General features: G+C 35.9%; 4 protein-coding genes across 8 annotated transcripts in view; 2 read left to right on the top strand and 2 right to left on the bottom strand.

Moving 5' to 3' along the window:
- LOC143469801 (retinoblastoma-like protein 1) overlaps positions 1–768 on the top strand; it is a 78,088-nt gene extending 77,320 nt beyond the window's left edge. Inside the window, exon 20 of the mRNA XM_076967624.1 lies at positions 129–768. Within this exon, the coding sequence (XP_076823739.1) occupies positions 129–473 (345 nt within the window). The 3' untranslated portion in view covers positions 474–768. The remainder of the gene's footprint in view (positions 1–128) is intronic.
- A 329-nt stretch (positions 769–1,097) lies between these two features.
- Positions 1,098–2,232, bottom strand: LOC143469803 (putative thiopurine S-methyltransferase). Its single transcript, XM_076967627.1, has one exon. It carries the CDS (start codon positions 1,948–1,950, stop codon positions 1,246–1,248), a length of 705 nt encoding a protein of 234 aa, XP_076823742.1. The 5' UTR covers positions 1,951–2,232; the 3' UTR covers positions 1,098–1,245.
- Positions 2,233–2,408: 176 nt separating this feature from the next.
- Positions 2,409–7,271, top strand: LOC143469791 (coiled-coil domain-containing protein 73-like). 5 transcript variants are annotated; one of them, XM_076967610.1, is made up of 9 exons: positions 2,409–2,528; positions 2,821–2,900; positions 4,000–4,122; positions 4,899–5,068; positions 5,177–5,309; positions 5,386–5,523; positions 5,815–5,901; positions 6,078–6,243; positions 6,707–7,271. In XM_076967610.1, exons 2-9 carry the CDS (start codon positions 2,841–2,843, stop codon positions 6,880–6,882), a joined length of 1,053 nt encoding a protein of 350 aa, XP_076823725.1. In that variant the 5' UTR covers positions 2,409–2,528; positions 2,821–2,840; the 3' UTR covers positions 6,883–7,271. The 5 variants fall into 5 exon arrangements, with proteins under 5 accessions (XP_076823725.1, XP_076823728.1, XP_076823727.1 ...); XM_076967613.1 differs by lacking the exon at positions 4,000–4,122; XM_076967609.1 differs by lacking the exon at positions 2,409–2,528 and having other exon boundaries at positions 2,617–2,900.
- A 1,624-nt stretch (positions 7,272–8,895) lies between these two features.
- On the bottom strand, positions 8,896–10,957 carry LOC143468977 (uncharacterized). The gene is made up of 2 exons (XM_076966479.1): positions 10,762–10,957; positions 8,896–10,316 (listed from the first exon to the last, which is right to left on the bottom strand). Exons 1-2 carry the CDS (start codon positions 10,877–10,879, stop codon positions 9,889–9,891), a joined length of 546 nt encoding a protein of 181 aa, XP_076822594.1. The 5' UTR covers positions 10,880–10,957; the 3' UTR covers positions 8,896–9,888.
- Positions 10,958–23,540: the final 12,583 nt, after the last annotated feature.

Below are 23,540 nucleotides of genomic sequence, written 5' to 3'. Positions count from 1 at the left end.
AATGGGGCATTGAATTTGTGAAAATATATATATTTGAATATAGCACAAACAGTAGGTCGAGCCATTTTTCAGCAAAAAGAGAAAGGATTTCATATTGTATTTTGAATTGCTTCTTATGTTTTACTTAGGTTCTGACCAGTCCTCTTTCCCCAATGCCACGACGTCGATCCACTCCTCAGTCACCTCGCCGTGTTTCAAACAGGCACAACATATATGTGTCGCCAATGAAAACAAGAGCTCCTTTTATGGGAGTGGCATCCCAGGCTCGTATTGAGTACAACTTCCAGAGGAGCCCTGCCAAAAATCTTCGTGATATTAACACAATGATGCAACGTCACGGTCCAGTTATTAATCTAAAACGCTCACTTGCATTTTCCGGTTTGGCCGGACAAGATGAAGTTGCTCATGCGAAACGCCAACTTTCTTCAAAGAAAATCGGAGTGCCAGAGCAGGAAAAAAATGGTACCAATTAATGGTGTAGTTTTCCCATTTGCAATTTTCATTTGCATTCACAGATCATTTCTTTTTTAACACTGAATGAAATTTGAAATCATGATTTACATTTTCTAATCATCGCAAAAAAACCTTGCCCAAGTTTCTTGCAAAACACTTGGTTTTAAGAAGTTTTAAACATGTTTTTGTGACTTTTGTAGAGTTTTATCCAATTTGAGATATTCGTTTTAGTGACTGTTTTACTGTGTTTGTATGTGAACACTGTACAGCTTGTGAAATACTGCTGAATAAAACCATGCCCTTTGTGCAAAAGAATTTTTTGTTTATATGCCTGTTTAGTGTTTATGCATTGCATATATTATACATACTTCAAGTTGACAAAAGTTAATCAGCTTAGCGAATCATTCGTAATAATGCCACTTATGTCATAAAAAGATAGGAATAATTAGCTGAATCGTACAGGCTAGATATTAACGCCAAACTGCAAAGATACTAAGTAATCCCATTTTCTATGCCTTTCTCTTTCTATCTGAATTTAAGAAAATGCGTGCTGAAAACTTACAGCAAAGCAAATTTCCTTCCATATAGATATGCTTAATTTGGTTGTTGGTATATTTTCAATAATAATTACGCAAAAAGTAAAATCTGATTGCCCAGTTTAATCTGTCATTTACATGCATAAAATAAGCCATTCTTTAAATCACTAAGTATTTGTATCAAATAGACATAATTATACCACACATTCCTTAAAATAATAAAGTGAAAACAACACAATTGGTTATTAAAGTGCAATCAACTTTTTGGTAAAAGTAAATTAAAAGTAGCAATGGCAGACTTCAAACCGTCTTGTTTTACAAAATCAAAATCACTACTTTCATAGCTGTCTAAAGTGGATATGTCAAAACTTTGTCCAAACGAAACTTGAACATCATTTTCACTGACCGAATAAGGATTTCCCGTCCTAACACCTTCATATCGCAAAGTACAAAGAAGATACTTGCCATTTTCCTTGATAATATCATGGATTATTTTGCCATATTTCGTTTGCTGTGATGGATGAATGGCTCCAAATGAACCGCGGTCCCAAATAGCATCAACCCTTCCCATAACAACAGAATCTAGCTGAAAGAAATCTCCTTTGTAAATGGTAATTGTCTTATCTATTCCTTTGAAAACTTCAAATGGAGCAGTTGGATGCAGTGACCTTTCATACTTGATCTTGTTGTCATCAAAAAATTGCAGAATGCCAACTTCAGCGCATTCGCTGCCGATGACATTGTGACCTTCATCGGCAAGATAGATCAGATCAAGTGTTTTCCCACACAACGGAACATAAACTGTGCTACACTCTTTTAAAAACCTGTCTTTAAGCTTTAACAAGTACGGATGAACTTGTGACATATGGAATCCTGTTTCACCAATCTCCCATCTTTTAATCCAGTCATTGTTTTGAGAATTAGATTTAATTGCATTTCCAAAGGTACTTACTTCACTCATGGTTTTATTATGTCAAAACAAAGATTGCAGCACTTTAATTGCTTCTTTACAGCCTCAAAATTATTTCTATGGCAATGTAAAGCACATAGATATTGGACAGCTATCAATTTATTAGCATGGTTAATCACTGCAATATCAAACTGAAAATGACACTTCAAATTATAATTAATCAAAAATAGACCTTTCATTTACATATAAGTGTGCAACCAGGGCTGGTCGAGGGTATGGTATATGATAACATTTATTCAGCGTGATAACCGTATTCAGATTACCGTATTCATGATAACCGTATTCAGCCCAACAATTTTCACAGGCTTTTCTGAAACCTTCCCTGACAGAATGATTAGACTTTCCACTCTTAAAGAAGTTCCTGACAAGGTAATTCCCCAAATGTAATATTACCAAAGAGAAATAGTTATTTTACCTTTCAGAAAATATTCGTTTTGTTTAAAACTTGTCATAAATGGGATAAAGAAAATATATTGTAAATAAAACTCGTTAAGCTTTAAAGTGCCAGACAATGAGAAAGTTAGAAAAGAGGTTGCTGATTTAAAATGTTGGGGAAGCACCGTATTAGAGTAAGTCCATCCTCATCTTAATATAATCTTACCAAAGATCTTACATCATTGGTTTCGTTTCTGAAGTTATAAACTACTGTAATATGTCTATTTATGCACTTTTTTATTGGTTGCAACATTTTAATATAGCCGGGCAAAAGAAATTATACTAACTTGACTTTGTTTGATGTATACTGTTCTGGTTGAAGCTGGATTGAAATTAGAACTTACACTCGGCTTTAAGTTTAATTTGCTGATGGCTGCAATTTATTTTTCTTTTGAAGCGTCATACTGTGCATGTCTTATTGTGTAGGTTGGGTTACATCTATAAAAATGTCAAACATTATTGGTAAAGAAGCAACAAGAGTCAACCAAAGGAACAAATTCTTGAAGGTAAATGACATGCTATAAAGTGTGTAATGTAAAGTGGGTATATGGCACCTGAACTTGAAAGATTGACCCACTTCGCTACAATAAGTACTTGTTGAAATGTTTATTGCGGGTGATGATATATGAGTCTCATGTGGTCGTTGTCTGCTTTTCTCACCCACAGATTTAATTGTTCACCTTGACGGCTTATTGTCTGATGACTAGCTTCAATTAGCAGTGATCAATATTATAATGAGTGGTTCTCCACTGCTACATTATAGGACCAAATTCCTTGTTGCCCTGTGAAGATGACAATAAAGTTGTCTATCTTGACATTGAACTTATCCAAATAGAATTCAACAATGGTTGCATAGGAATGACAACTGTATATACTGATTATATTGAAGTTTCTTTGAACAATTACATTTAGACAAAACATTGGCACAGCAACAGCATAAAGACGTCCATGTTGTAGGGTTGATCTTATTAGAATGAATGCATTGAACAGCTGTGCATAACTCACGCAAGATAGGCAGGCACGATATTTATGTCATGACTTAAAATGGAAAACAGAAAGTTATCGGTACGCAATATTATCTATCATTGACATCATGTTTCGTACAGCAGCCGTCTGAAAATAAGAATTCTATATTCTATTCGATTTGTATATTATAATATCTCTTTATTATCACAAGTGTGTCAGTACCGGTAGGTTAAAGTCATCTCATTAAAGCAAGCTGGAAAATGTTTTCCCGGTCACCAATACGATGCTAGGCTACCTAGCCTATAGCAATATACCTTTGCTACACACAATGGTTATTATCAAAATCGAAAAACCAAATGAAGAATGTTTAATCATTGGACCTTGCACTAGGATAAGCTCGATAATCAAGGCTCGAGTGAGGAACCATCATTCTGTTTAAGCCATGGTACGCGCCATGTAGTGGAAAGTGTAACATATTCACGCATGAGGTTCATCAATATGCACGCTGAACTTTTTTATGTTTCTGTCGAAATTATTATAAACTTAATTAAAATATATAAAACTATATAAACTATATAAAAATAGTCTGAATAGAAGTATTAGGTCCCATCCAAACATGGTTTTTTAATGTTTAAAAAGGTTATTGAGGAACTGAGATTCTCAAGAAAGCAGACTTTACTACTTGAGAAAAGAGTTGAACTTTTACAAACAGAGAAGTTACGTCTGTGCAGTGAAGTTGAAACTCTTTCTTCTGAGCTTATGGTAATTTTGGGAACTTAGCATAAATTTTGGAAATCCTTGAAATTAACTTTTCAATCATGCATTAAACATATGGTTGTTGGCATTGAACAATAAACATGTTTTGTGTAGTTCTATTTTGAGATACAAAATGGTAGCCTATATCTTAAATGCTGATTAGACTGTTCGCATTGACTCGTATGTTTCAATGCATGTAGTCATTGGAAAAATAATTTGTCAGCATTTTGTTAAAAAAAAACAAGGTAGAAGCTGAAAGTTAAGTCATACTTTTATGTGGAACCAAAAATAAACTTTGAGTCAGCTCAATTTACTTCACATGATGCCTGCTGTGTCTGAAATTAAGTATCTTTTTGTTAGAACTACTACTAGTGGCAGCGACACACAAAATTTTTATTCTTTGTTTCTTGTAAAGATAGTCTGGTAAGAATTTTCTATCGCTGGTTTTTAAGTTTACATTTAACATAACAAATAATGTCAATATAAAAAATTTGGTCTTTCTGTATATTCATGTTTGCCCTAGCCTTTGTGGTGGCTATACTGAAAAAGTATGTCGTGCTGCATTATAGAGATGAAAATTACAGATTTTTATCATTGGTGATATTGTGCTTACGCTTAGTTTAGTGATGCTTAGTAGTTTCCATTTTACTAATAATTTCAGTTTATAGTGACTATTGCTTTTTGCTAAAGTATATCTTGTATATATTGTACCAATTTTTCGGCATGTGTAGTTCAAGTGCTTCCCTTCACTGAAAAAATTTGTTCTTTATGTGTAATGACAGGCTTTGCGGGCAAGTCATAAAGAAATGGAAGCAAACTGCATAAAACTTCAACGTCCAGATGACAACTTAAATTCCATCGATGAAAACAAACGACTAAAAATTGCACTAGAAACTTCTGAATCAACCATCACTCAACTCAAAAGCAGAATTGCAACCTTCATTCAGGAAAAGTATGTGCATAGCTTATACAACACAATGATTTATCACAAAAAGTGTATCATTATTATTATTATTGTATGCCGTACGGTATATGAATTTATTAATTTGTTTACGTATAGGAACAGCTTAGAGAAGAAACTTGTTGAATGTGAGCAGAATCTACATGTTAGTCAGAAAACATCAAATTACTTTTCAAACAGAGTAGATCAGTTTCAGGCAACCATAGACAAGATCAATAAACAGCTGGAACAGGTTTTGCATTTGCGCCTTTCATAATTAAAATAAAAACTTAGCCTCAAATTTGAGTTAGTTTTTTTATGAATGTCAGATGACAGATGCGCAGAGAAAGCTTGAGAAAAACACTCAGGTTGCCACATCTATTAACAAAGAACTGCTACTTACCCATGAATACCAAAAATGCATCATCTCTGATCTGAGAAAGGACAAATTGGATTTGGGTGACCAGGTTCCTTAAAATGGGGTTTTTTAAACGCTTACACAATTGTAAACTCAGCATTTACAGAAATTGTGTAATTTGAAAGCTTAGAAGCTGGTTGCATAGCTTTAGACTGGTGTTACATATAATTTACTTTATCCACTAACTTGTAGTTGGAGTTGGGGTTGTAGTGGCAATTGCATATTTTTTTGTTTTTACTGAACGATAGCATTGCTTTGCAAGTAAATAGCAACATTGCCTCTAAAATGCTATAAATTACTATTAATGCCATTAAATTTGAAAATTATTTTATACTTTTAGTTAATGACACTGGAGAGTAATTTGAAGTTGATGGAAAATAAGAAACTGTCTGACAATCTTCATAGTTCTCAGTCCTTGCAAACTGAGGTGACTATAAAATACATTTCATATTATAACATGTTTTATTGGTTATACATGGTGTTATTGTATTCTTTTCTGCTGTAACTTTTTCAATTTTATTTAATATTTAGTTTTCTTATAACAGCAGCACTGCAATTGTTACATGATAAAAATGGTGCACAAGTATATCTACTTTTTCAAAGCTAGAGAAGCTGAAATTGGAAAATCAGACACTCCTAAAAGACAAGGATGTTTTGAATGGAAGACTAAAAAGTATTGAAACATTATTAAAAAATGCAATCGATTCTTCTCAAAATGCCCATCAGCTTCTGAAACAGAAAGAGTTTCAGCATCAGACAACTGTCTGTGGTTAGTAAAGTTATCAAATTGAAGTCCTATTCAATACCCAATTACCCATGTACATTATAAACCTTTTAAGCTTTTAAGCTCATTATAAGCCTTTTTGAAGTCTGGAAATCGATCCTCATTTTTTGTCTAAGATACTCCGCTGTCATAAGTGATGATAGTGCTTGTTGTCGTATTGACATATTTGCACAACATTGTTTTAAACAAAGAGAAGTTTTATTTTTAATACATTGATACGTAATTAATGTCAAAACTGATCCTGGTTTCAGCAAATGACGACAGGCTATTATATCATACTATCACTCCTAATGAATTGTAATTCATAAATTATTAAACACCAGTGATTCTTAACTTGTTAAACATAAAAAAGCTTGGCTCTGGCAAAAATAGTGTTTGTATTGCATGCTCCTACTCCATAAATTTACAGTTTTCATTTACTATATTGAAGCATAACTTCTTTTTACAGAGTTGCAAGAGAAGTTGGAATCATCTTCATTGGAGGTTTGTGCTCTCCAGAATAAACTCAGAGAAAAAATTGATAATTTCTCAGCAGTGGATGAGAATAACGAAGCCGTTGCATCCTCAAAGACAAACATAATCCAAGATAGACCAGGAGCGGTCGTCAATGTTGATCAAAAATAATTTCCATGCAGTTCTTGGTGAGAGAAGGTGTGAAGTTGGACAGGTGCTTATAAAAAACGCAAAAAGTGGAAATTTTGAAAGCTCAGGAACGCAAAGCGTTTTGGGTGGATCACCCAGTAGTTACCGAGACCGTAGAGGTAGTATGTGATTGTCGTGTTCTTGCGTGTTTAGATTTTTTCTTGGCTAGACTTTTTTCATAATGCGCCTTTCTAGTTGCAGATTTTTCACATTGCGTTACTCATGACATGACAGTAACATTTATCATCTCTAAGGTTCAATTTCTTAGCAGGATGTATTATTATTCAACATTGCTCACTGAGCATTGACTTTTTACAGAACTTCACTTTTTTGTCGCTCTTTGTAATATGAATACAATCCTTATACTTATGTTTTACAAGGCAGCAAGACTCAGGAAATTTAATATTTTACAGTTATATTTAAAACAGCTTGACTTTTTTAAACTACTTCTGGACTTCATGTTGAAATTAGACCTCTAAAGCTTTTGTGTTTGTAGACTTATTCTGTTTAATTCACTGCAATCTCAAGAGTGTCTTGTTATCTGAATATCACAAAACTACAGCTTCCCGTTTGAAGGCCATGGATTTGTGCCTTGTAGATTGGTTGTATTTTGACATATTTATCAGAATTTACAGGCAGACTTGCCGTACCCATTGCATGGCGCTGTTGCTCCAGCCGACTAGCTCAGCCCTGCATGGTTTAATGCGTGTTTTATGCCTGAATTAGTTTCGAATGACGTAACTCTGAAGACCGAGTTTCCAACTTTGTAAAGCAGTGTGTGTACGTTTTGTTCTTTTTCAGTTCATTTCTGGTGGTTTAGTATAGGCTACTCTATGATTAAAACTAAACTCTAGTTGTAAGAGTACGATACCAACGTATCTCTTTTGGATGTGCCTGTATTTCTCAAAATATCACATGAGTATTTGCTTGGCTTAAACAACAATAGTCCATAGCCTGGTTCAACGTCCTAAGTAACTGGCTTGTCATTAGGCGCTTAACAAACACTCAACCATGGACTCAAAAATAATCGATTTTCTAATTACAGATCCGCAACATGCTAGTCTGCAAACCGCGTTATAAATACGTCAGGCTACTTGTGTAAAATACAGAACGATATATAGGCCTATTATCCAACAATGTAATAAGTTAAGCTTCATTTGCCATCGATTGTATATAGCCAGGCTTTGCCTGCATGAGGTTGACTGGTATGAATAGAATTTTTTTAAAATTCGGAATCATATAATATTGTTTGAGTAATATGAAGCAGTTTCAATTTTGTGGAGTGACGTTGACTTACGGCTCTCATCAAAACTATAGGAATTCCTCTGTTTGCATTTTGAAACAAAAGAGAAAAATGAAGCATTGAAGCTGTGTGAAAATATAGTAGCAAAGAAAATGAATAAGGAGCTCCATCACTCTTCGACATGGTTCATGCAAAAGTAATGAATTATTGCTGTGAAAACAACTTGTGTGTTCTTAACATGTTTATAGAAGCTTGTTATACTGTGTGTTATCAGCGTTGTGAATATGTCATGCTGTTTTGTTTCGTTTCTACTACAGCTCAAAAGATTGGGGAGATGTTGCTTATACGCGGATGGGTCATAATTTGCAAATATATGAGGTAATCTTATGAAGCTTAACTTCTACGAGTGCAGTTGTAAAAAACTTCCATCACTAATAACCAATACAAGCGTATCAATGTTCAAAACAGCAAAATACCAACTGCACTAGTTAATTCCAAAACCGAGTGTCATCTTTTACGCGACCTAAGAACTGAAAAAGAATAAAATCTTTCAAATGGAGAACTGTGTCTTCCATTTCGTCGATGAAGATTATTTTTGCAAGGTTTAACTTACAGGAAAATAGGCTGCTTTCAAGCGATGACTTGTTGTGGAAAATGACTTCCTGTGACGAACAAAGTAATATATGGACTGTACTCTAGAACCGAAGCGTAACTCTATAGATAATTATAGAAGAATACAAAAACATGACACATAGGCTACTATCTTTTATTGGATGAGTAACATCGCAAAAAACGCCATCAAAATAATATAACAATCAAACGCAATAATCAATTAAAACGTAATATAAATTAGAGACCACAAGTTTCTGGCAGAAATCCAGTGTTGCACTTTCCCCAAAAAAACATTATATCGAGAATCGGCAAAAATGTAACGTTTTTCTCCAAATACTTATAAATAAAATTCGGTCGTTTACTTCACGAATAATAAATATAATTTAATTTTTCTGGGGTTTTGACGTCTTTTCAATTATACATGAATAATTGATGATATCTGTTAAAACCAAATAAGCCCACATGCTGGGTTTGTAGCGTATAGGCTTAAACTGACAAACAATATAGTTCAAAACGTTACGCTAACTTTTTGATTATATTTCTCAAAGTTCATCACAGATTGAGCAGTTATAATCATACAAACAGGGTAAGGTGAATGGAAAATACCATTATGATATCGCATATCGCAAATTTTAGCAAACATTACTCCGAAAATGTTTTAAGCTAAAGTCGGGTCGGTGTTTTTCTTTGACGCAACCGCATTCGGTCAAATGTCACCTAATTGCGGCTAACGCTGGTATGGCATTTTACTGTACGAAACTTTGAAAAAATGTACCTTTAAACTGAGTGTTTTTCACTTTGTCCGAAACATTCCACCAAAACTATTCAGTTATTTTCAAAACATTTAAATGTCTGCTTATTGGTGTAAATTTTTTTTTTAATCAAATATTTTTCGATTAATTTTGATGTTTGTTTGGACAAATTTCCAATATTTAATTGACTTTTGTATCAATTTATAGGCAGGCTACAGGGACCTGGTCACATACCTGGTCAAGAAATCACAACCGGGCATCAAAATCAATCCGATACATAAATATCAGGTTACATCACAAACCCAAATACCTGACGTCAATGTGCTGACGTCAGTAACAAAGAATTTCCTGGAACAGTACAAAAGATATTACGAACCCTGCTTACATGTCGTTCAGCGTTTCTGTTTCTTGGTCAATACGAATTTGCGGAATAAAAGTTTTCGTGCACAACTTGGTACATTGGTAAACAAACTGGGTGAAGTAAATACCGGCAAGAACCGCTCCAAAAATGACAACAGCCAGATTTTCTCCTCCGTTTCTAAGCTCCCACACGTTTCTATGAGTGACCAAGATGCCACAATAAGGGTGGTTTGTGCAAACCCATATGAAATCTGAAACTGTGCACATGGCGGTAGACACCGCATAAAGTAGGAAAAATGCACAAGTTAAAACCGAGTCCATGGCTAGTGCTTTCTTGGTGACGGGTGTGAAGAGAAATAGAACGTAGGAGGCGCAGGTACCGAACCACACCAGAAGCATTACCAGGGTCAAAAAGAGGGTACTTCGGTCCATCACACTTGTTCGCAAAACTATGAGAAATATAAACTACTGTTAATTAAATCAATTATTTATAAGAACTCTTGTATATAGGCTATACCATACATCACAATTGCTAGTAGTATTGTGTAGAGGATTGTGCCAAACAAACTTTTCACGGCGTCCATATATAGACTTCATTGTGACAGAAAATAAACAAATGAGCTTTGTGCACCATCTTCAAAAGTTTATCTTTATGTTGGCGAGGCAATCGCACTGTCTTTATACTGGTACTCAAATTGAGCTTTAGCTAATAATCGCGGCGTTAGCAAACACCTTTACAAATGATCCCTACAAGTCTGACGTTAATTCTTCTACAATACCTTTCTGAACGTGTTGATTAGTGTTGAATACTTCATGCATTATAAACTCTTCTTTTGATAGTTATGCAAGCTTCTAAACTGTAGTTTCTTGTGTTTGATCACATTCAAATCTTACCATTTCCGGCACATAGCAGCAACCATGAAGCAGCGCCAACAACGATTTCCATCAATTTGAAGACGCCTTCCCCTGACTTGACAAAATTTTTCTTGAAATGCGGCGAACACTTCGCCATTTTCACCCTAAACTACACTTCAGCTCCAGCGGCTAATACCTCTGCTTAAAAACATTTAATGTAGTTAATGATAAAGTTAAAGTTGATTCTGTTCGCATGCCATTTCACCAACTCAGCTGCTATAAATATTGAAGAAAGCGGAAAGCCAAATGAGCAAACAAGGTAAGGTTCGCTCAAACCGCGCTATAACTTAAGGCTACGTTCTTCATAGAAGGGTTGCGCTTTTTTAAGGTTTTTCTTCAAATCCCTACATTTACAACGGAGGTCACGAACGTTGTAAAGCACACGAAGCTTTGCTTGTTCAATCGTAAACATTGTACTCGCCGCTTTTTCTCTACTACCGCAGTTACGGAAAAGTTAATACTTTTTATTGATGGGTAATATGATATTTACATTGCGTCAATTACGATCGCACACGAACAAATAACTCATGTAATAAAAACGTCTCAAAACATATTCCAGCATGTCCAGTTATCCTTCCGTTTCGGGAACAAACAGCTGTGGAGGTTCTTTGTTTTCATCTTTAACTGACCGAGTGTGAATGAAAACTTTTTAAAAGTCCTTGACCGAATATTATTCACATTTGAAAAAGAGCCCTATGACGTATTTAAGTATTTTATATATCTCAATTAGACATGCTTGGTTACGTATCGTGCGAATAAGAAGTTCATAACAAATTCAATGTTTTTCGTGCAAAAAACTTGTCTATCAGAGCTAATGCCCTTTGTCAAACAAAATTACACAACAGCAACTACCTCTCGATGTATAAGCCTACTTTTTAATGAATACGCCTCAAGCTTACATTTTCATACATACATCATGAAAACAAAGTTGTATAAAATCGCCCAGAACAATTTTTCAAAATTAATGTTAACTTGTACGTTAATTTTTGTAGTGTTCGGCCGAATTTGAAACTCGCCCTCACTCTGTTTTTATACAGATTCACTGAACGCCGAGTAAATAGGTTTGAGTTGTCATGGCACCACTGGGATTTACTTGGTTGCGGGCGCGTAGATTTCAGTGCCTGTAAAATAGTGTGAGAAAATCTTAACAACATCTGCTCCAAATCCTTTTAAAATTACGTAAAAAATCAATAGAAACTGTGGCGGAGTGTGCAACAAAAGTTTCGTAATAATTCCTTGTTTTCACTGGGCACGTGCGTCGTTTCTTGGCCCTCTTGTCTGAATTTTAATCTCCTTTTTAAGCTCTCGTATTGTAAGACGACATATGTTAACAATAGGCCCAACATACTATCATCCTAAAATCAGTTTGAATTTGATAGAATCTTAGTTTTGCAAAACGTCATCGCAAATGACATTGCGTCGATATAAATCCAAGGTTAAAAATTTAATTAATTAATCAGCTGTGTAATAGTAAAAGTGTCTTCTATTTAGACTTGCTAAATCCAGCCGAAACTTGCAAGACCTAATTGCGGTTAAATTAATCAAAATTCGATTTACCAAAGCGTGCTACCTTGTTTACTGTTTCTTAACTTTAAAAAGGCCATTCGGTATTCCCCGTCAATCCATCATCGATATGTAAAGTATAAAACTGATGCTATAGCCCCATGGCATGTGACAAAATCGCCTTTGTTACGCAAGAATAAATCGTCTGTGATGTGTCTTGTGAGCCTAAATTTTTATCAGGAAGTTGCACAAAGAGAACTAAATTAGTGTGTACAGTATAGTACTGTATACGGTCAGCTGTCAGTACTGTATATCGTCTGCTCATTTTATGCTAAAAGTAAATTGGTGTCCCACTGTTCTTCCTAAAATTTCTTCTGCCTTTCCTAAATTGAAACAAAGGCTGGCTACAGGTTTGTTTGTAGCGACTTTAATAGCAACACATTTCTCTGTACAATATTACAAATATAACACCTGCTGGGTTAATAACAGAAGGGTTAGTTGTAGATTCAGTTTGCAATATAATCTGGACTTTTTCTCGTAGCTTGTGTTATTATACCTGATACTTTTCATTTCTCTGCTGGAATTAATGTGATCCAATGTATGTTTCACGTTTTACAAATTATATCAGTTACGTTACGAATTACGTTTTGAAATCTGTATTGAATTTATCATTACTTTAAGACAGATAATAAGAATAACTGTAATGACGATTTCCTTGGTCAAAGGTAGTTCCAACGATCCGTATAAATTTAAAATCGCTATTCATTGTCTGACTTACTAATTTTAATCTTTTTTGTTAACACAATTTTGCTTGAAATCTTTATTATAAAATCGAAAACTTTGAACTTCGATTTATTGTAGTCATTTATTTTAAGATTAAAGCAGTTTATTTCTGGCAATTTTTGTTGTTGCTTTTTGATAGACTCTTAGCTGAGGGAAAATTTTTTGTAATTTATTTAAACTGTAATGCAATAATTTGATATAGCCTCAATGCGTCTTTTGACGTCGAATATTTCCAATTTGTTGAACCTTGCTGCCCTCCAGTATTTTCAGTACTTAGTTATTCTGGACTGCGGTGGCGTCAGACTTTGCATACACCGCTAAATCTTCTGCGGAAGCAAGTTAATCCGGAAATTTCCATTTTTTACTTTTGTATACGCGTGTTATGTGGTTCAAACATTTATCTGTCGAGGTCTTATACAAAATACTTGTATTTGTTTCTCCACCTTTATGAAAGTACGAATTTTGCTTTTTGGTAACAGCATACACCTAAAGAGACTACAAGGCAGTGTACGTTTGTGGAGATTAATCTTATTTCCACATTTATTCAAGTTCCATCTTTAACCAGCGTTATACCCTCCTTTTCGGGATGCGATAAAAACCTATACCTGCATGGAGTGACGTAATTGGTCCATAATATCAGCGTCATCTCATTTTTTCCGGTTCAAGCATAACTTGATATTTGTTGTACGAACGGGCAAAGGTGGTTTAAACATAAAAGTGGGACAGACTGTGCATTCAGAGGATTTCATCGTTATGCCAACTCAATTTAAATCTTACATACAGTTAGATTTCGAATTAACGTAAAAAATTTCACTAAATTTGACTTGTCTACTTTTATCAACTTAATTACTTCATAACAAATACCCAGCTTTTGGTGAGAAAAGGCATCAAAAACGCGCTCTGTGAAAGTCAAAGCCGCCTAAGCTGTTCGTCAAGCTCTTGCCCAACAAATTGTCGGAAATTGAACCTCAACCGAACCAAGCTAACCTAAACGTTTTACCAAAATATGTTTATAATAAATGCACCAATCAGCATAATGTATCGTACAGGAAGGCAGTGGAAACGTGGTATAACTGTTGCATATTCTTTTATCTGAAACTGATTCAATAGGTGTAGCCTGTTTTACCTACACGCTAAACGTTCAAAATCGCAAAACCGCTATAGCTGAACACAGATGATAAACGGTGATTGTGCTTCTTATGTTTTCTTATATGGTACGGTAAATACAACATTTTTATGTTTCCCACTTTTAAGCTTCGCGGAGCGCTTACAAACTGGCCACACCCCGTGACTGGAAACACGATTGGAAACAAAAAGCCGGATTTTACTAAGCAGTTGATGAAGAAGTAAAGCGTTATTGTATAAGAGTTTTTCATAAAATATTTTCATGAATTAACGAAACACAAGGTGTTTACTACTGCGTAAAGTTAAAATATCGCCAATGTGACATCTCTTCAGCACTTCCCGGCCAACTTTTTATTACTGTAAGCAGCCTTGGTTGAACATGTATGACGTAATAATATTTAAGAATAAAATGTAATGCTAAACACGATGTTTCTTTTTTCCGTTCTTACAGTTGGTAAGTGCTTGTTTATTTGCAAGTATTTATATTGCAAACAGAAAGTATAGACTTAGAATTATTATTTATTTAAAAAACGTGCGATTTGAAACTGGAAATTAGAGAGGGTAAAGCGAACTTACAGGCTACTGTTCCCAAAAAGAGCCTTAGGTAGCCTAAGCCTAAGGCAGCTTAAGCATTGACGTCTTAATCATAATGGCGCAGTTAGTCGACATCTGTATGTGACTGTCTAGAGTCTAGACCAGTGGTTCTCAAAGTTTTTTTCCGATTCCTCCCTTACCAACCAGAACACCGTCAATTCCTCCCCCCCAAAAAATCACAAAAAATAATTTCCAAAATTTTACACTACCTGAATATTGTCCCTGGATGATGTCTTTTGAAGATTTATCTCAGGAATAAAATTCAAAATTGCAAAAGAACGCTCTTACAAAATAACCAAACAAATTTACAAACAAATCGTTGCTCATTGTTAGTGAGAACCGTGAGCCTCATGTTGAGAAGTCAATAAAGAAAATCCAGGAGAAAAGCGTGTGAGTTTTGCTCGAAGGTCTCCGCAAATATCGTGTGTTCCTCTTTTTTTCATCACTAGCTTACTAGCTAGTTCTATAAGTACCTTACGAACAATAAAGAGAAAACAATAGCCATTATGAACCAAACACACACGTTTATAACGTCAGTCACTGCAGTTAAGGAGTTTGTCCTCGCGCACTATTGTAGACATCTAAACAACCTCTTCGAGAGGATTTTTCTGTTACAAATAAAATTAAAGTTTTTTTCATATACAGTTTTTCCTCCCCAATTCCTCCCTAGAGAAAATTTCCTCCCTGGAATTAAAAATTCCCCCTTTAGTGAGCCAAGTGGCCCGGTTTGAGAAGCACTGGTCTAGACTCTAGACTCTAGAACTTAAAGAAAGTTCCAAAAGTACTCCATATGATAGTATATTTGGTCAGACCAATTTTTCCCAATTCAGGAATAGATTGCATTGTTCTCTGCGATTGTCTCAAATCATTATTGTCATAATTAATTTTTGGTCGATTCATTTGTTCCTCGTCTAGTGTACGCTTACTAAGCATTGCTTTATTTAAGGGTTTAAGTAATATCGTCACCATATGTAAATTTTCAAATTACAACGTATACGCGCGAGTGTGCTGTGGAACACTTTTTACCGTGATGGTGTAATGTTACTGTACTTGGTTATTATTTCAACATAGTCTTGCGTTTAACATCATAGGTTAAGGATACTATGAAAACACGATTTAAATCAAAATTGATCTAATCCAGTGAAACTTGGACAGTCTTTCCTGTGTACTACTATAATCAACCAATGCAATGACTTTTGGAATAGAATCTCGTAGCAGTATATTTTGATTATTTTGTTGTGTGCATCCGCGCGCAGTCTGTGCAACAGCATAAATATCCAATTTATAATTGATAAATTCTTCGGATTTAACATGACTACACTACACCTGTTTGCGCATTTTGAATTATTTATTGGCCGTCCAGTGGCCTCTTTTGAAACGGTAAAACGGCCACCTTATACTGGAAATAGCCGATGGTATAAATTTTGTAAAGTAAAATTCTGAAATTTAAAGATTTGTTTCTATTTTCAGTATAGCAATCCGTTTTTTGACGACTTCGAAGCGTAACCTGTTTACATAGGCATCAGAAATGTGTCAAATAAATATGTGAATGTGGACGTAAATCGATATAAAGACGGAAACTTTCCATTGTTTTAATTACAGATTGTGCTTAAAATGACAAAAGAACGCCAAACAAAGTTAAAGCAGAGCTTAGACGTGGTGGCGTTTGTATAAAGCTTCCACTTAAGTCCACCTTGGTTTAAAGTGTCACATGCTTAGCGTATATCTGTATGCTTTTGCATTACGCTATGCTTGTACTCACTTTTCTTGTCGTCAAAGCAAAGTGGCATTTCAGGTGACGTGTCGGCGAAACTTTGCTAAAACCATCAACAAAGTATTTTGGAACTGGAATGTTTTTGCTGAATATATCTGTGGCATATTTGGACGAAAAATATCTCAGCCTCTACTTTACGACAGAGGTGAAATCCTAGCGTTTATCGTTGTACCTTGCGTTGCCTGTGGCTAACTTTTGGTTGGCATCAATGGGTCCGTTTTTTTTTGTTGTTCAAGGCTCCACACAACCATGTGCAAATTGTTGGGACGACGCGTTCCATCATCGCTAATTATCTCACTCGTTGGTTTGTTTGTTTTGGTCGAATATCAAGTTGTAATTTTGACACTTCCAGGTCATTAGTTTGTGGTTATTTGGGCAAAGTTTCATGTTCTTTTTTTGTCCAATACAAATCCTTGTACTTTGATGCCCAGTCTTTGATTTAAATTCTGCATATTTATTACGGAACACTGTCAGGTTCATCGTATAACGTGGACCGTTTGAAAAATTGTGGAATTCTTTGTTTTATGGGGGAGTAAATCGCAAACAAAATCAATTATTTATAAATTAAACCATTTTGTCTATACGTTATTTCACTTGTCTTTTTCATGTTTTAATCCAAACTGCGAGCGGAAAGTTCTACTGCAAAATTCACCACATAAATACGCACTGAGTAAAGTTCCAAAACGGACACTTTTTGTATCTGAATGTTGTAAAGTTGTAAACAGCAGACGAACGGTTTAGGATACTCAAGATTCATCAGTATAGTCGTTGTACACTTGTCATGGGTCTTACACGGAAGTACGGATCATATTCATCCATCGAAGCCACTTCTAAAATGCTTTTCTTCTGAGCTTCAAATGTCTTGATAAATTTCTTCTACTGGACTTGAAAAATGCGCACGAAATGTAATCCGATCACCGCTTACATTCGGTTCGTTGATCTCATCAGGAGTTAGTTATGTGCTCTCGCAGTCAAGCGAAATTTTAACGCATATTTTTGAAAATTAAAGAGAAATATTATACCTTCTTACTACAAGTACCGATCCTTTGATTTTAACGAGTGCAAGAGATTTACGTTCGGTGAGTAACTCTGCAGCAAAAAAAAAATATTTTTTTGGCGGCCAGGAATAAGAGTATTCAAAAAATACTCTCTTGGGCTTTAAACGTTCTTTATATTGCCATTTGTAAAAATTACTAATTGAAACCGATTTCATTTCAAATTTAGATGCCTGGTTAATCATAGTTTTGTCAGAGAGTGGTGCATACATTCTGGGTTTTCCGGGTAAACATGTTTAATGTTATTAATATAACTCTTGTAAGGTTTCACAAGATGATTTCTCAGCCCACAATATCACTTAATGAAAAAAGTTAAATTGGAAGCCATTCGTAGTCTACACTATATGCCTATGCAGTTGAATTTACTTTTAGAAATACTTTTCACGAATGTCGTTCTTAAACGCTAGCTTAGTTAAAAACTCATTGTAATGAGTCATCCAATACTTTATGTATCAAAACTTACTAACACGGATTTGTCGTAAATCGATCCGAAAAAGTCCGCTTCAGACAATAGCCGGACCAAAGTCGTAACAATAGCGGCGCACGACGAACACGACTGCACCACTTGAGCTCTTGGACATTCGAACCCTGGTCCTTTGACGGGCGCCCGATTGAAGGCGTGTTTACACTTTCAATATTCTTTAGAATGTCCCGCCTCGTACAAGAAACCGTCAAAGGACTACTAAGGTATAGCTACGCCCATAGTGCTATTGAAATTGGGTCGGAAACATGATTAACGTAAACACGAATAACATTAATTTGCTTTAACTAATTTCTCTTCCCACGACGGTTGATGGGGGAATCATTTAACTGGTTAATTGATTTATTCAGAGATGTGTTTTGGGCCAACGTTCACTACAAGACTTTATCCATCCATCAACATTAATTAGATTCAATCATTTTCTCGAATAACCAAAAGTACACCAACGACGTGTTTTGTGTTTTAAACTGTTACTCTGTTGTGCGGCAAATATTTTAAACCGGGGTCTGTTTGCAGCTGTTTGTAAAAGGCCCCATCCAACAAGTCGCTTTTCTTTTGGAACTACCATTTTTCCGAATTGAGCAAAATGATGTAATATAAATTATTGTTTTTATGAATCGTATCCTGCTTGCATGGTTATGGGCCAGAAGACAATTTTTGAGACGTGTTCTCCCCTAACAATTAGCGTAGTACAAGGACCTTGTACGGGCCTGTAATGTATCTGCCATCGGGCCCAGTTTCACGTATCTGCGTAACGATTTATTTTCTTGCAGCCATATTAAAGCCAGCTATTTCTCTTAATCACCATAATTGGCTCTTTGAATGTTAACGTCATTCTTCACTGACGTAGGGCGAGACAACAAGTAGTTTTAATAATCAAGGACAACGACCAAGGCATACTCTAACCTACGTTTAATTAAGACATGAAAAAACGATCTTTAAATTTTCAATAAAATTTTTCGATCGAAACATTTGTCTTATCTTTTCTACAATTATTGATTTGGGATCAACACGAAAAGGCTTCTATTATAAACGAATGGCATTCAATTTGCATCAGGATCAAAACAGAAGCCAAAAGTGAATCGCGTCGTAATTCTAAAATCAATAGGCATTTTTTGAAAATCGATGCTGGAACTGCGGTGTGCAATTTTACCCAAACGATTATATAGGGCAATGCTGTTGCATCGGCAATTTGACGTTAACCTAGAATCCTATAGTGTCATAAACCTATCGATAGACCCGCTTTTTCAAGACCTGAACAATTGCTACCTGAACAATACCATCGCTTTTCCAAGACCTGAACAATCGTAGGAGTTATTGTAGTTTTTGTGTATACAGGGGCGCCTATCATTTTTAATGCTGTTACATGTTGCCGATATAATCTATTGGATCAGTACCCTTGTCCCTGTTAAAATTCTTTGGGGTTGACGCCTGGTGAATTACTCTTACTATTGGTTGTAATAACTGACGCCTAGAAACTTGTAAGCATCACTAATCCAAGCTCACAAAGCAAACTCGTATTAGACGTTCTCGGCAAAGAACGCTTTCGTTGAAAATGGATCATTTTCTGTTTTGCTTAATAGCTACGTGTGACGTTAAAGAGGGTTTTTAGACAAGGATATTCTACGACGTCTTTTGTGGAGTCATAACAACGCCGTAATTATTCTCTTTCAAGTCAAGATCGTTCCTTTTCTTGATAAAACTCTTGTCTGAATGTAGAATGCCCAGGCCGTCTATTTTGTGAAAATTGCGAATCGTGTGACTTCCGTTTGGAGTTTTCGTTATCAAAGTTATTCCAGACGCATACTGCTACACGGGACGTGCGTTTTTTATGAAGCTAAAAAGGCATTCATTTTTAGTGTTATTAACTCTGAATCGTGATGGATACTTGCAATCTCTTTTTCAATGCTTTTTACGATACTTTGAAAACGTTATGAAAAAGTGATCTTTGCACCATACCTATAGAATCCCCGTTATTTTATGCGATAAAACAACCTAGACCGGACTTTTACACTTTCTCTAATTAATATCCTATTATATTCTCATTGTGATGTTTGAACAAAAGTGCTCTCACAGCCACGAGGTACCGACTTGTTTCTTTTGCTTGGCGAGTGACTAATTTCCCGTCTTTTCGCGGATGAATTAAAATGTTTCGCTTCATAGCCGCGAAGAGGACTAGCTGCTGGTCCGACCTTAATTCTACGGACATCTTTCGACCAATTAGCTAATTACCAAAAAACGTCTCATCAAAGGCAAGCGCACAGGAAGGAATTCGGGAAAGTGTCAAGTTTGGGAAAGTTGTTTAACATCTGCTGCGGTTGGCAAGTTTGCCAATTCGAAATTCGTGCTCACATCAAAAGGGTGGTAGCGACCGCACAACTTCAAAAACGTCTCATTACCTATTCCGGGCCAATACTTGGGTCTGTACTATTTCCGCCAATGCCTGTTTGCAAGGATAAAATGGAACAAAATCAAAGTCTCGGAACATCTTCCCAGGCCTATTGATACAAATATGGGACACGTTGCTCTGAGTTCAGACAATTGATCATGAGAACAGGAGTCGATACGATTTTTAAGCTGAATTCAAGCAAAATGGGTCGATGAGATTATTCGAAAAAGTTTAGTTTTATGGTTCAAGTTTGTAAGCGGGCGATTTTTATCGAAGCTGGGAACGGTCAGTATTGTCAAAAATAACTTTGCGGATATGGTTTACATTTCAAGCTGACACAGTTCAAGAGCACTGTTTGGTAAAAAATAATTCAATGACGACTCTTGTTGGATACCTGGAAGTATTCAAAAACAATGATTTCACACCGAGTTTGTTGAAACTTTGCCCTTTAATGCGTTTATTTTGTTCAATTATCCACGCCAGGTCAGTTTCGTAACGCTACGCCGCCTCCCTCTAAAACTGATACAGACTTAGGTTATAAAAACACTGGAATTCAAGGGAAAATCGACGAGTAGTTTAGTGTTTACTTATTCCAGAAACTGACGTCTCTATTGTCGAAACAATGCTTTGAGAGCAGGAAAAAGCAGCAGGTGACAAAATTCAAGCTGGCAATTATTTGGATTAATGGTCTGGAATCGCTGATGGTGGCGACAATCAATGGTAATTACCAGCTAATAACATGCAAATAGCTTATAGGAAAATATGGCAGAGAGCTCAGCTTGAGAGAAACCAAATAATATTTCAAGCAACTCAGTTTGCAAATATCTCTTTTTTCTATGTTAGCTGAGAAAAAGATTTTATAAAAGCATTGTATTTTTAAGAAACAAAGTAATTTTTAAATTAGTTCTATCCGGCCAATTATTGTCAGTCGTGGTATAAAGCAAGCCTTGCAGTCTGATTGCAATGTTCGTTGATTGCGATCACCGGTGAAGGTACAATTAGTTACCATTTTTGTAGTTACCTATTTTGACTAATTTACTCAAAAGCAAGGAAGTAAGGAACCTACAAACTCTGCTCTGCTGTTATTTGAATCGCTGTGACGAAAACAAGCCAAAATTTCTTTTTTCTTGCGGTCTTCGCTACGTTTGAAGGGGTTTGGAGTTACGTGCTTTATCAGTTTGGCCAAATCAAGAAAGCCCGATGCAGCTAATTCGCCTTAAAACAAATCGCGCTTCGTCAAAAGAGAAAGATTGGCAACTTTATCGACTAAGCGCCGAGTTAAGAACTATCGAATTCCCGTCTCGGTTACTGGCTTAAACCCTTGTCAGGTTGAATTGGTCAGACAGCCGAAAGTTTAAATTAGGTTAAAGCTTTTAGTTATAGAACGCTAGATAATAAAGAACACCGTTTTAAGCCCATTGACTCATTCCATTGTATATGCGTGCGTTATTTTGTTAGAAAATAGAGGCGCCAATTTTGGCAATTGCAGTTATTCCCAAGGGAATAGTGGTTATGGTCAGATATACAAAAAAAATAGAATAAGTGTTAATTATTTTAACTTTAAAGCAAAAAACATCGATTAATGTTATTGTTATGGAAACGTTGAATCATGTTTTAACATAAAAACCGCAAAGTTAAGTGTTTTTCGCAAACTTGATGCAGTTAAGTAGAATGTATTAGAGTAAGAAATGTCTGGGAAGTACGGGAAATGCGTCCCGTCCCAAACGTGTTTTGCAGAATTTAGTTTTTAGCTCAAAGCACCCAAAGTTTCAAAACCTCTCAGACATAATCGCGGTGTGCTTAATCTCAACTTAGGTGTGTTACTTATCAGTTGTTTTCAATGGGCATTGTTACTTTGCTCTGATTAACGCGATTCCCTGTTCATCGTCTTCAGAAACGTCAGAAAATTTCGTCTTTCGAGAAATAGGAAGGCGCCATTATATAGCTGTGTATGGAGTTAAGTAGTCGGCGGACTAGGATGTCATGTCGGGTTAGTCTTGACGACACAACCTGTAAACCAGATCAGCGTAAGAATTTGGGAGATTTTTGATCCAGTTTTTCTGCGCTGTTTTCAGGGTTTCAGAAACCTTTCTAAAACGCATGCTCGCTCGTTGCCAGGACGGTTAATTTTAGGGGCTAGGCATTCTTTGAGGGATTTAGTCTCAAGCAATATGTTTATAAATTTGATTGACAGTGTGTGATACAGATCGCGCAGATGTTGCAGATTAGTGACTGCTGGCAGCTTATGTCAAGAGGTAATTAAGGCATTAAGTACCAGGAACGGTTGTGCAATGCTATAGACAGCGCTTAACAATAGGGGGCGATCTTAATAACATAGTCTGCCATCCTGTAATTAACTTGATGAACGAAGTACCCGTGTCGGGTATAGCGGAAGTCGTGAAAAACAGACGGAGTTGAAATGCGCAAAATTTTTAACTTCACAATGAGTTAGAAGATGCATAGACGAATTAGACATAGACATTTTATTTTTTTCTGTGTGACCAAATTCAGCATCTCGCGGTCGCTTTTCTCCATTTTTATTGGCTTACTACGACGGAGGTTGCGACGGTCGCTATAGTAGATCGGTAAGCAGGGATAACAGAGCCACGCGGTTCTCTCGACGACTTCAGTTAGGCTGCCATTCGATTTGATGTCGTGTGATATGATAAGGTTTTCTAACAAAAAGTGTTATTATAGGAGGGCATTTGTAGATTTTCATAACTTGTATTGTTCGAGTCATACAACTACCTTTACGAAAGATGGACATAACGCCGCTCTGTATGTTTGTAGGAGACAAATGTATGAAGCAAAGATATTTAGATGCGCGAAAGCGTGCAGTTATTTGCTTTGTGTCGGAGATTTTCCATAATTTTGCTGTGACGATTAATACCAATTTTACCGATGTTATTACAACTAAACCCATTAGAAAGACGTCAGTTTTCGTATGACGTAATTTATCCGATCTGTAATTAGGTGGTTTGTGTACACGAAGCGATAACGTGTCGCATAACCGTCTTACAAGACACGCGTGGTGTCATTACCGTGATTATTAAC

This window comes from Clavelina lepadiformis, chromosome 8 (genome assembly GCF_947623445.1).
Source record: "Clavelina lepadiformis chromosome 8, kaClaLepa1.1, whole genome shotgun sequence".
Lineage (NCBI taxonomy): Eukaryota > Metazoa > Chordata > Ascidiacea > Aplousobranchia > Clavelinidae > Clavelina > Clavelina lepadiformis.
The sequence above is the reverse complement of the archived record's forward strand: the minus strand, read 5'-3'. Positions and strand labels throughout refer to the sequence as shown.

Bases quoted from the DNA above. Each gene is read 5' to 3' on its own strand.
- LOC143468977 (XM_076966479.1), bottom strand. From the start codon at position 10,879: ATGGCGAAGTGTTCGCCGCATTTCAAGAAAAATTTTGTCAAGTCAGGG. The intron at 10,317-10,761 runs GTAAGATTTGAA...TATTTCTCATAG, and splicing joins GCTGCTATGTGCCGGAAATG to TTTTGCGAACAAGTGTGATG.
- LOC143469803 (XM_076967627.1), bottom strand. From the start codon at position 1,950: ATGAGTGAAGTAAGTACCTTTGGAAATGCAATTAAATCTAATTCTCAA.
- LOC143469791 (XM_076967609.1), top strand. From the start codon at position 2,805: ATGTCTTATTGTGTAGGTTGGGTTACATCTATAAAAATGTCAAACATT. The intron at 5,310-5,385 runs GTTTTGCATTTG...TATGAATGTCAG, and splicing joins TCAATAAACAGCTGGAACAG to ATGACAGATGCGCAGAGAAA. The intron at 5,524-5,814 runs GTTCCTTAAAAT...TTATACTTTTAG, and splicing joins AATTGGATTTGGGTGACCAG to TTAATGACACTGGAGAGTAA.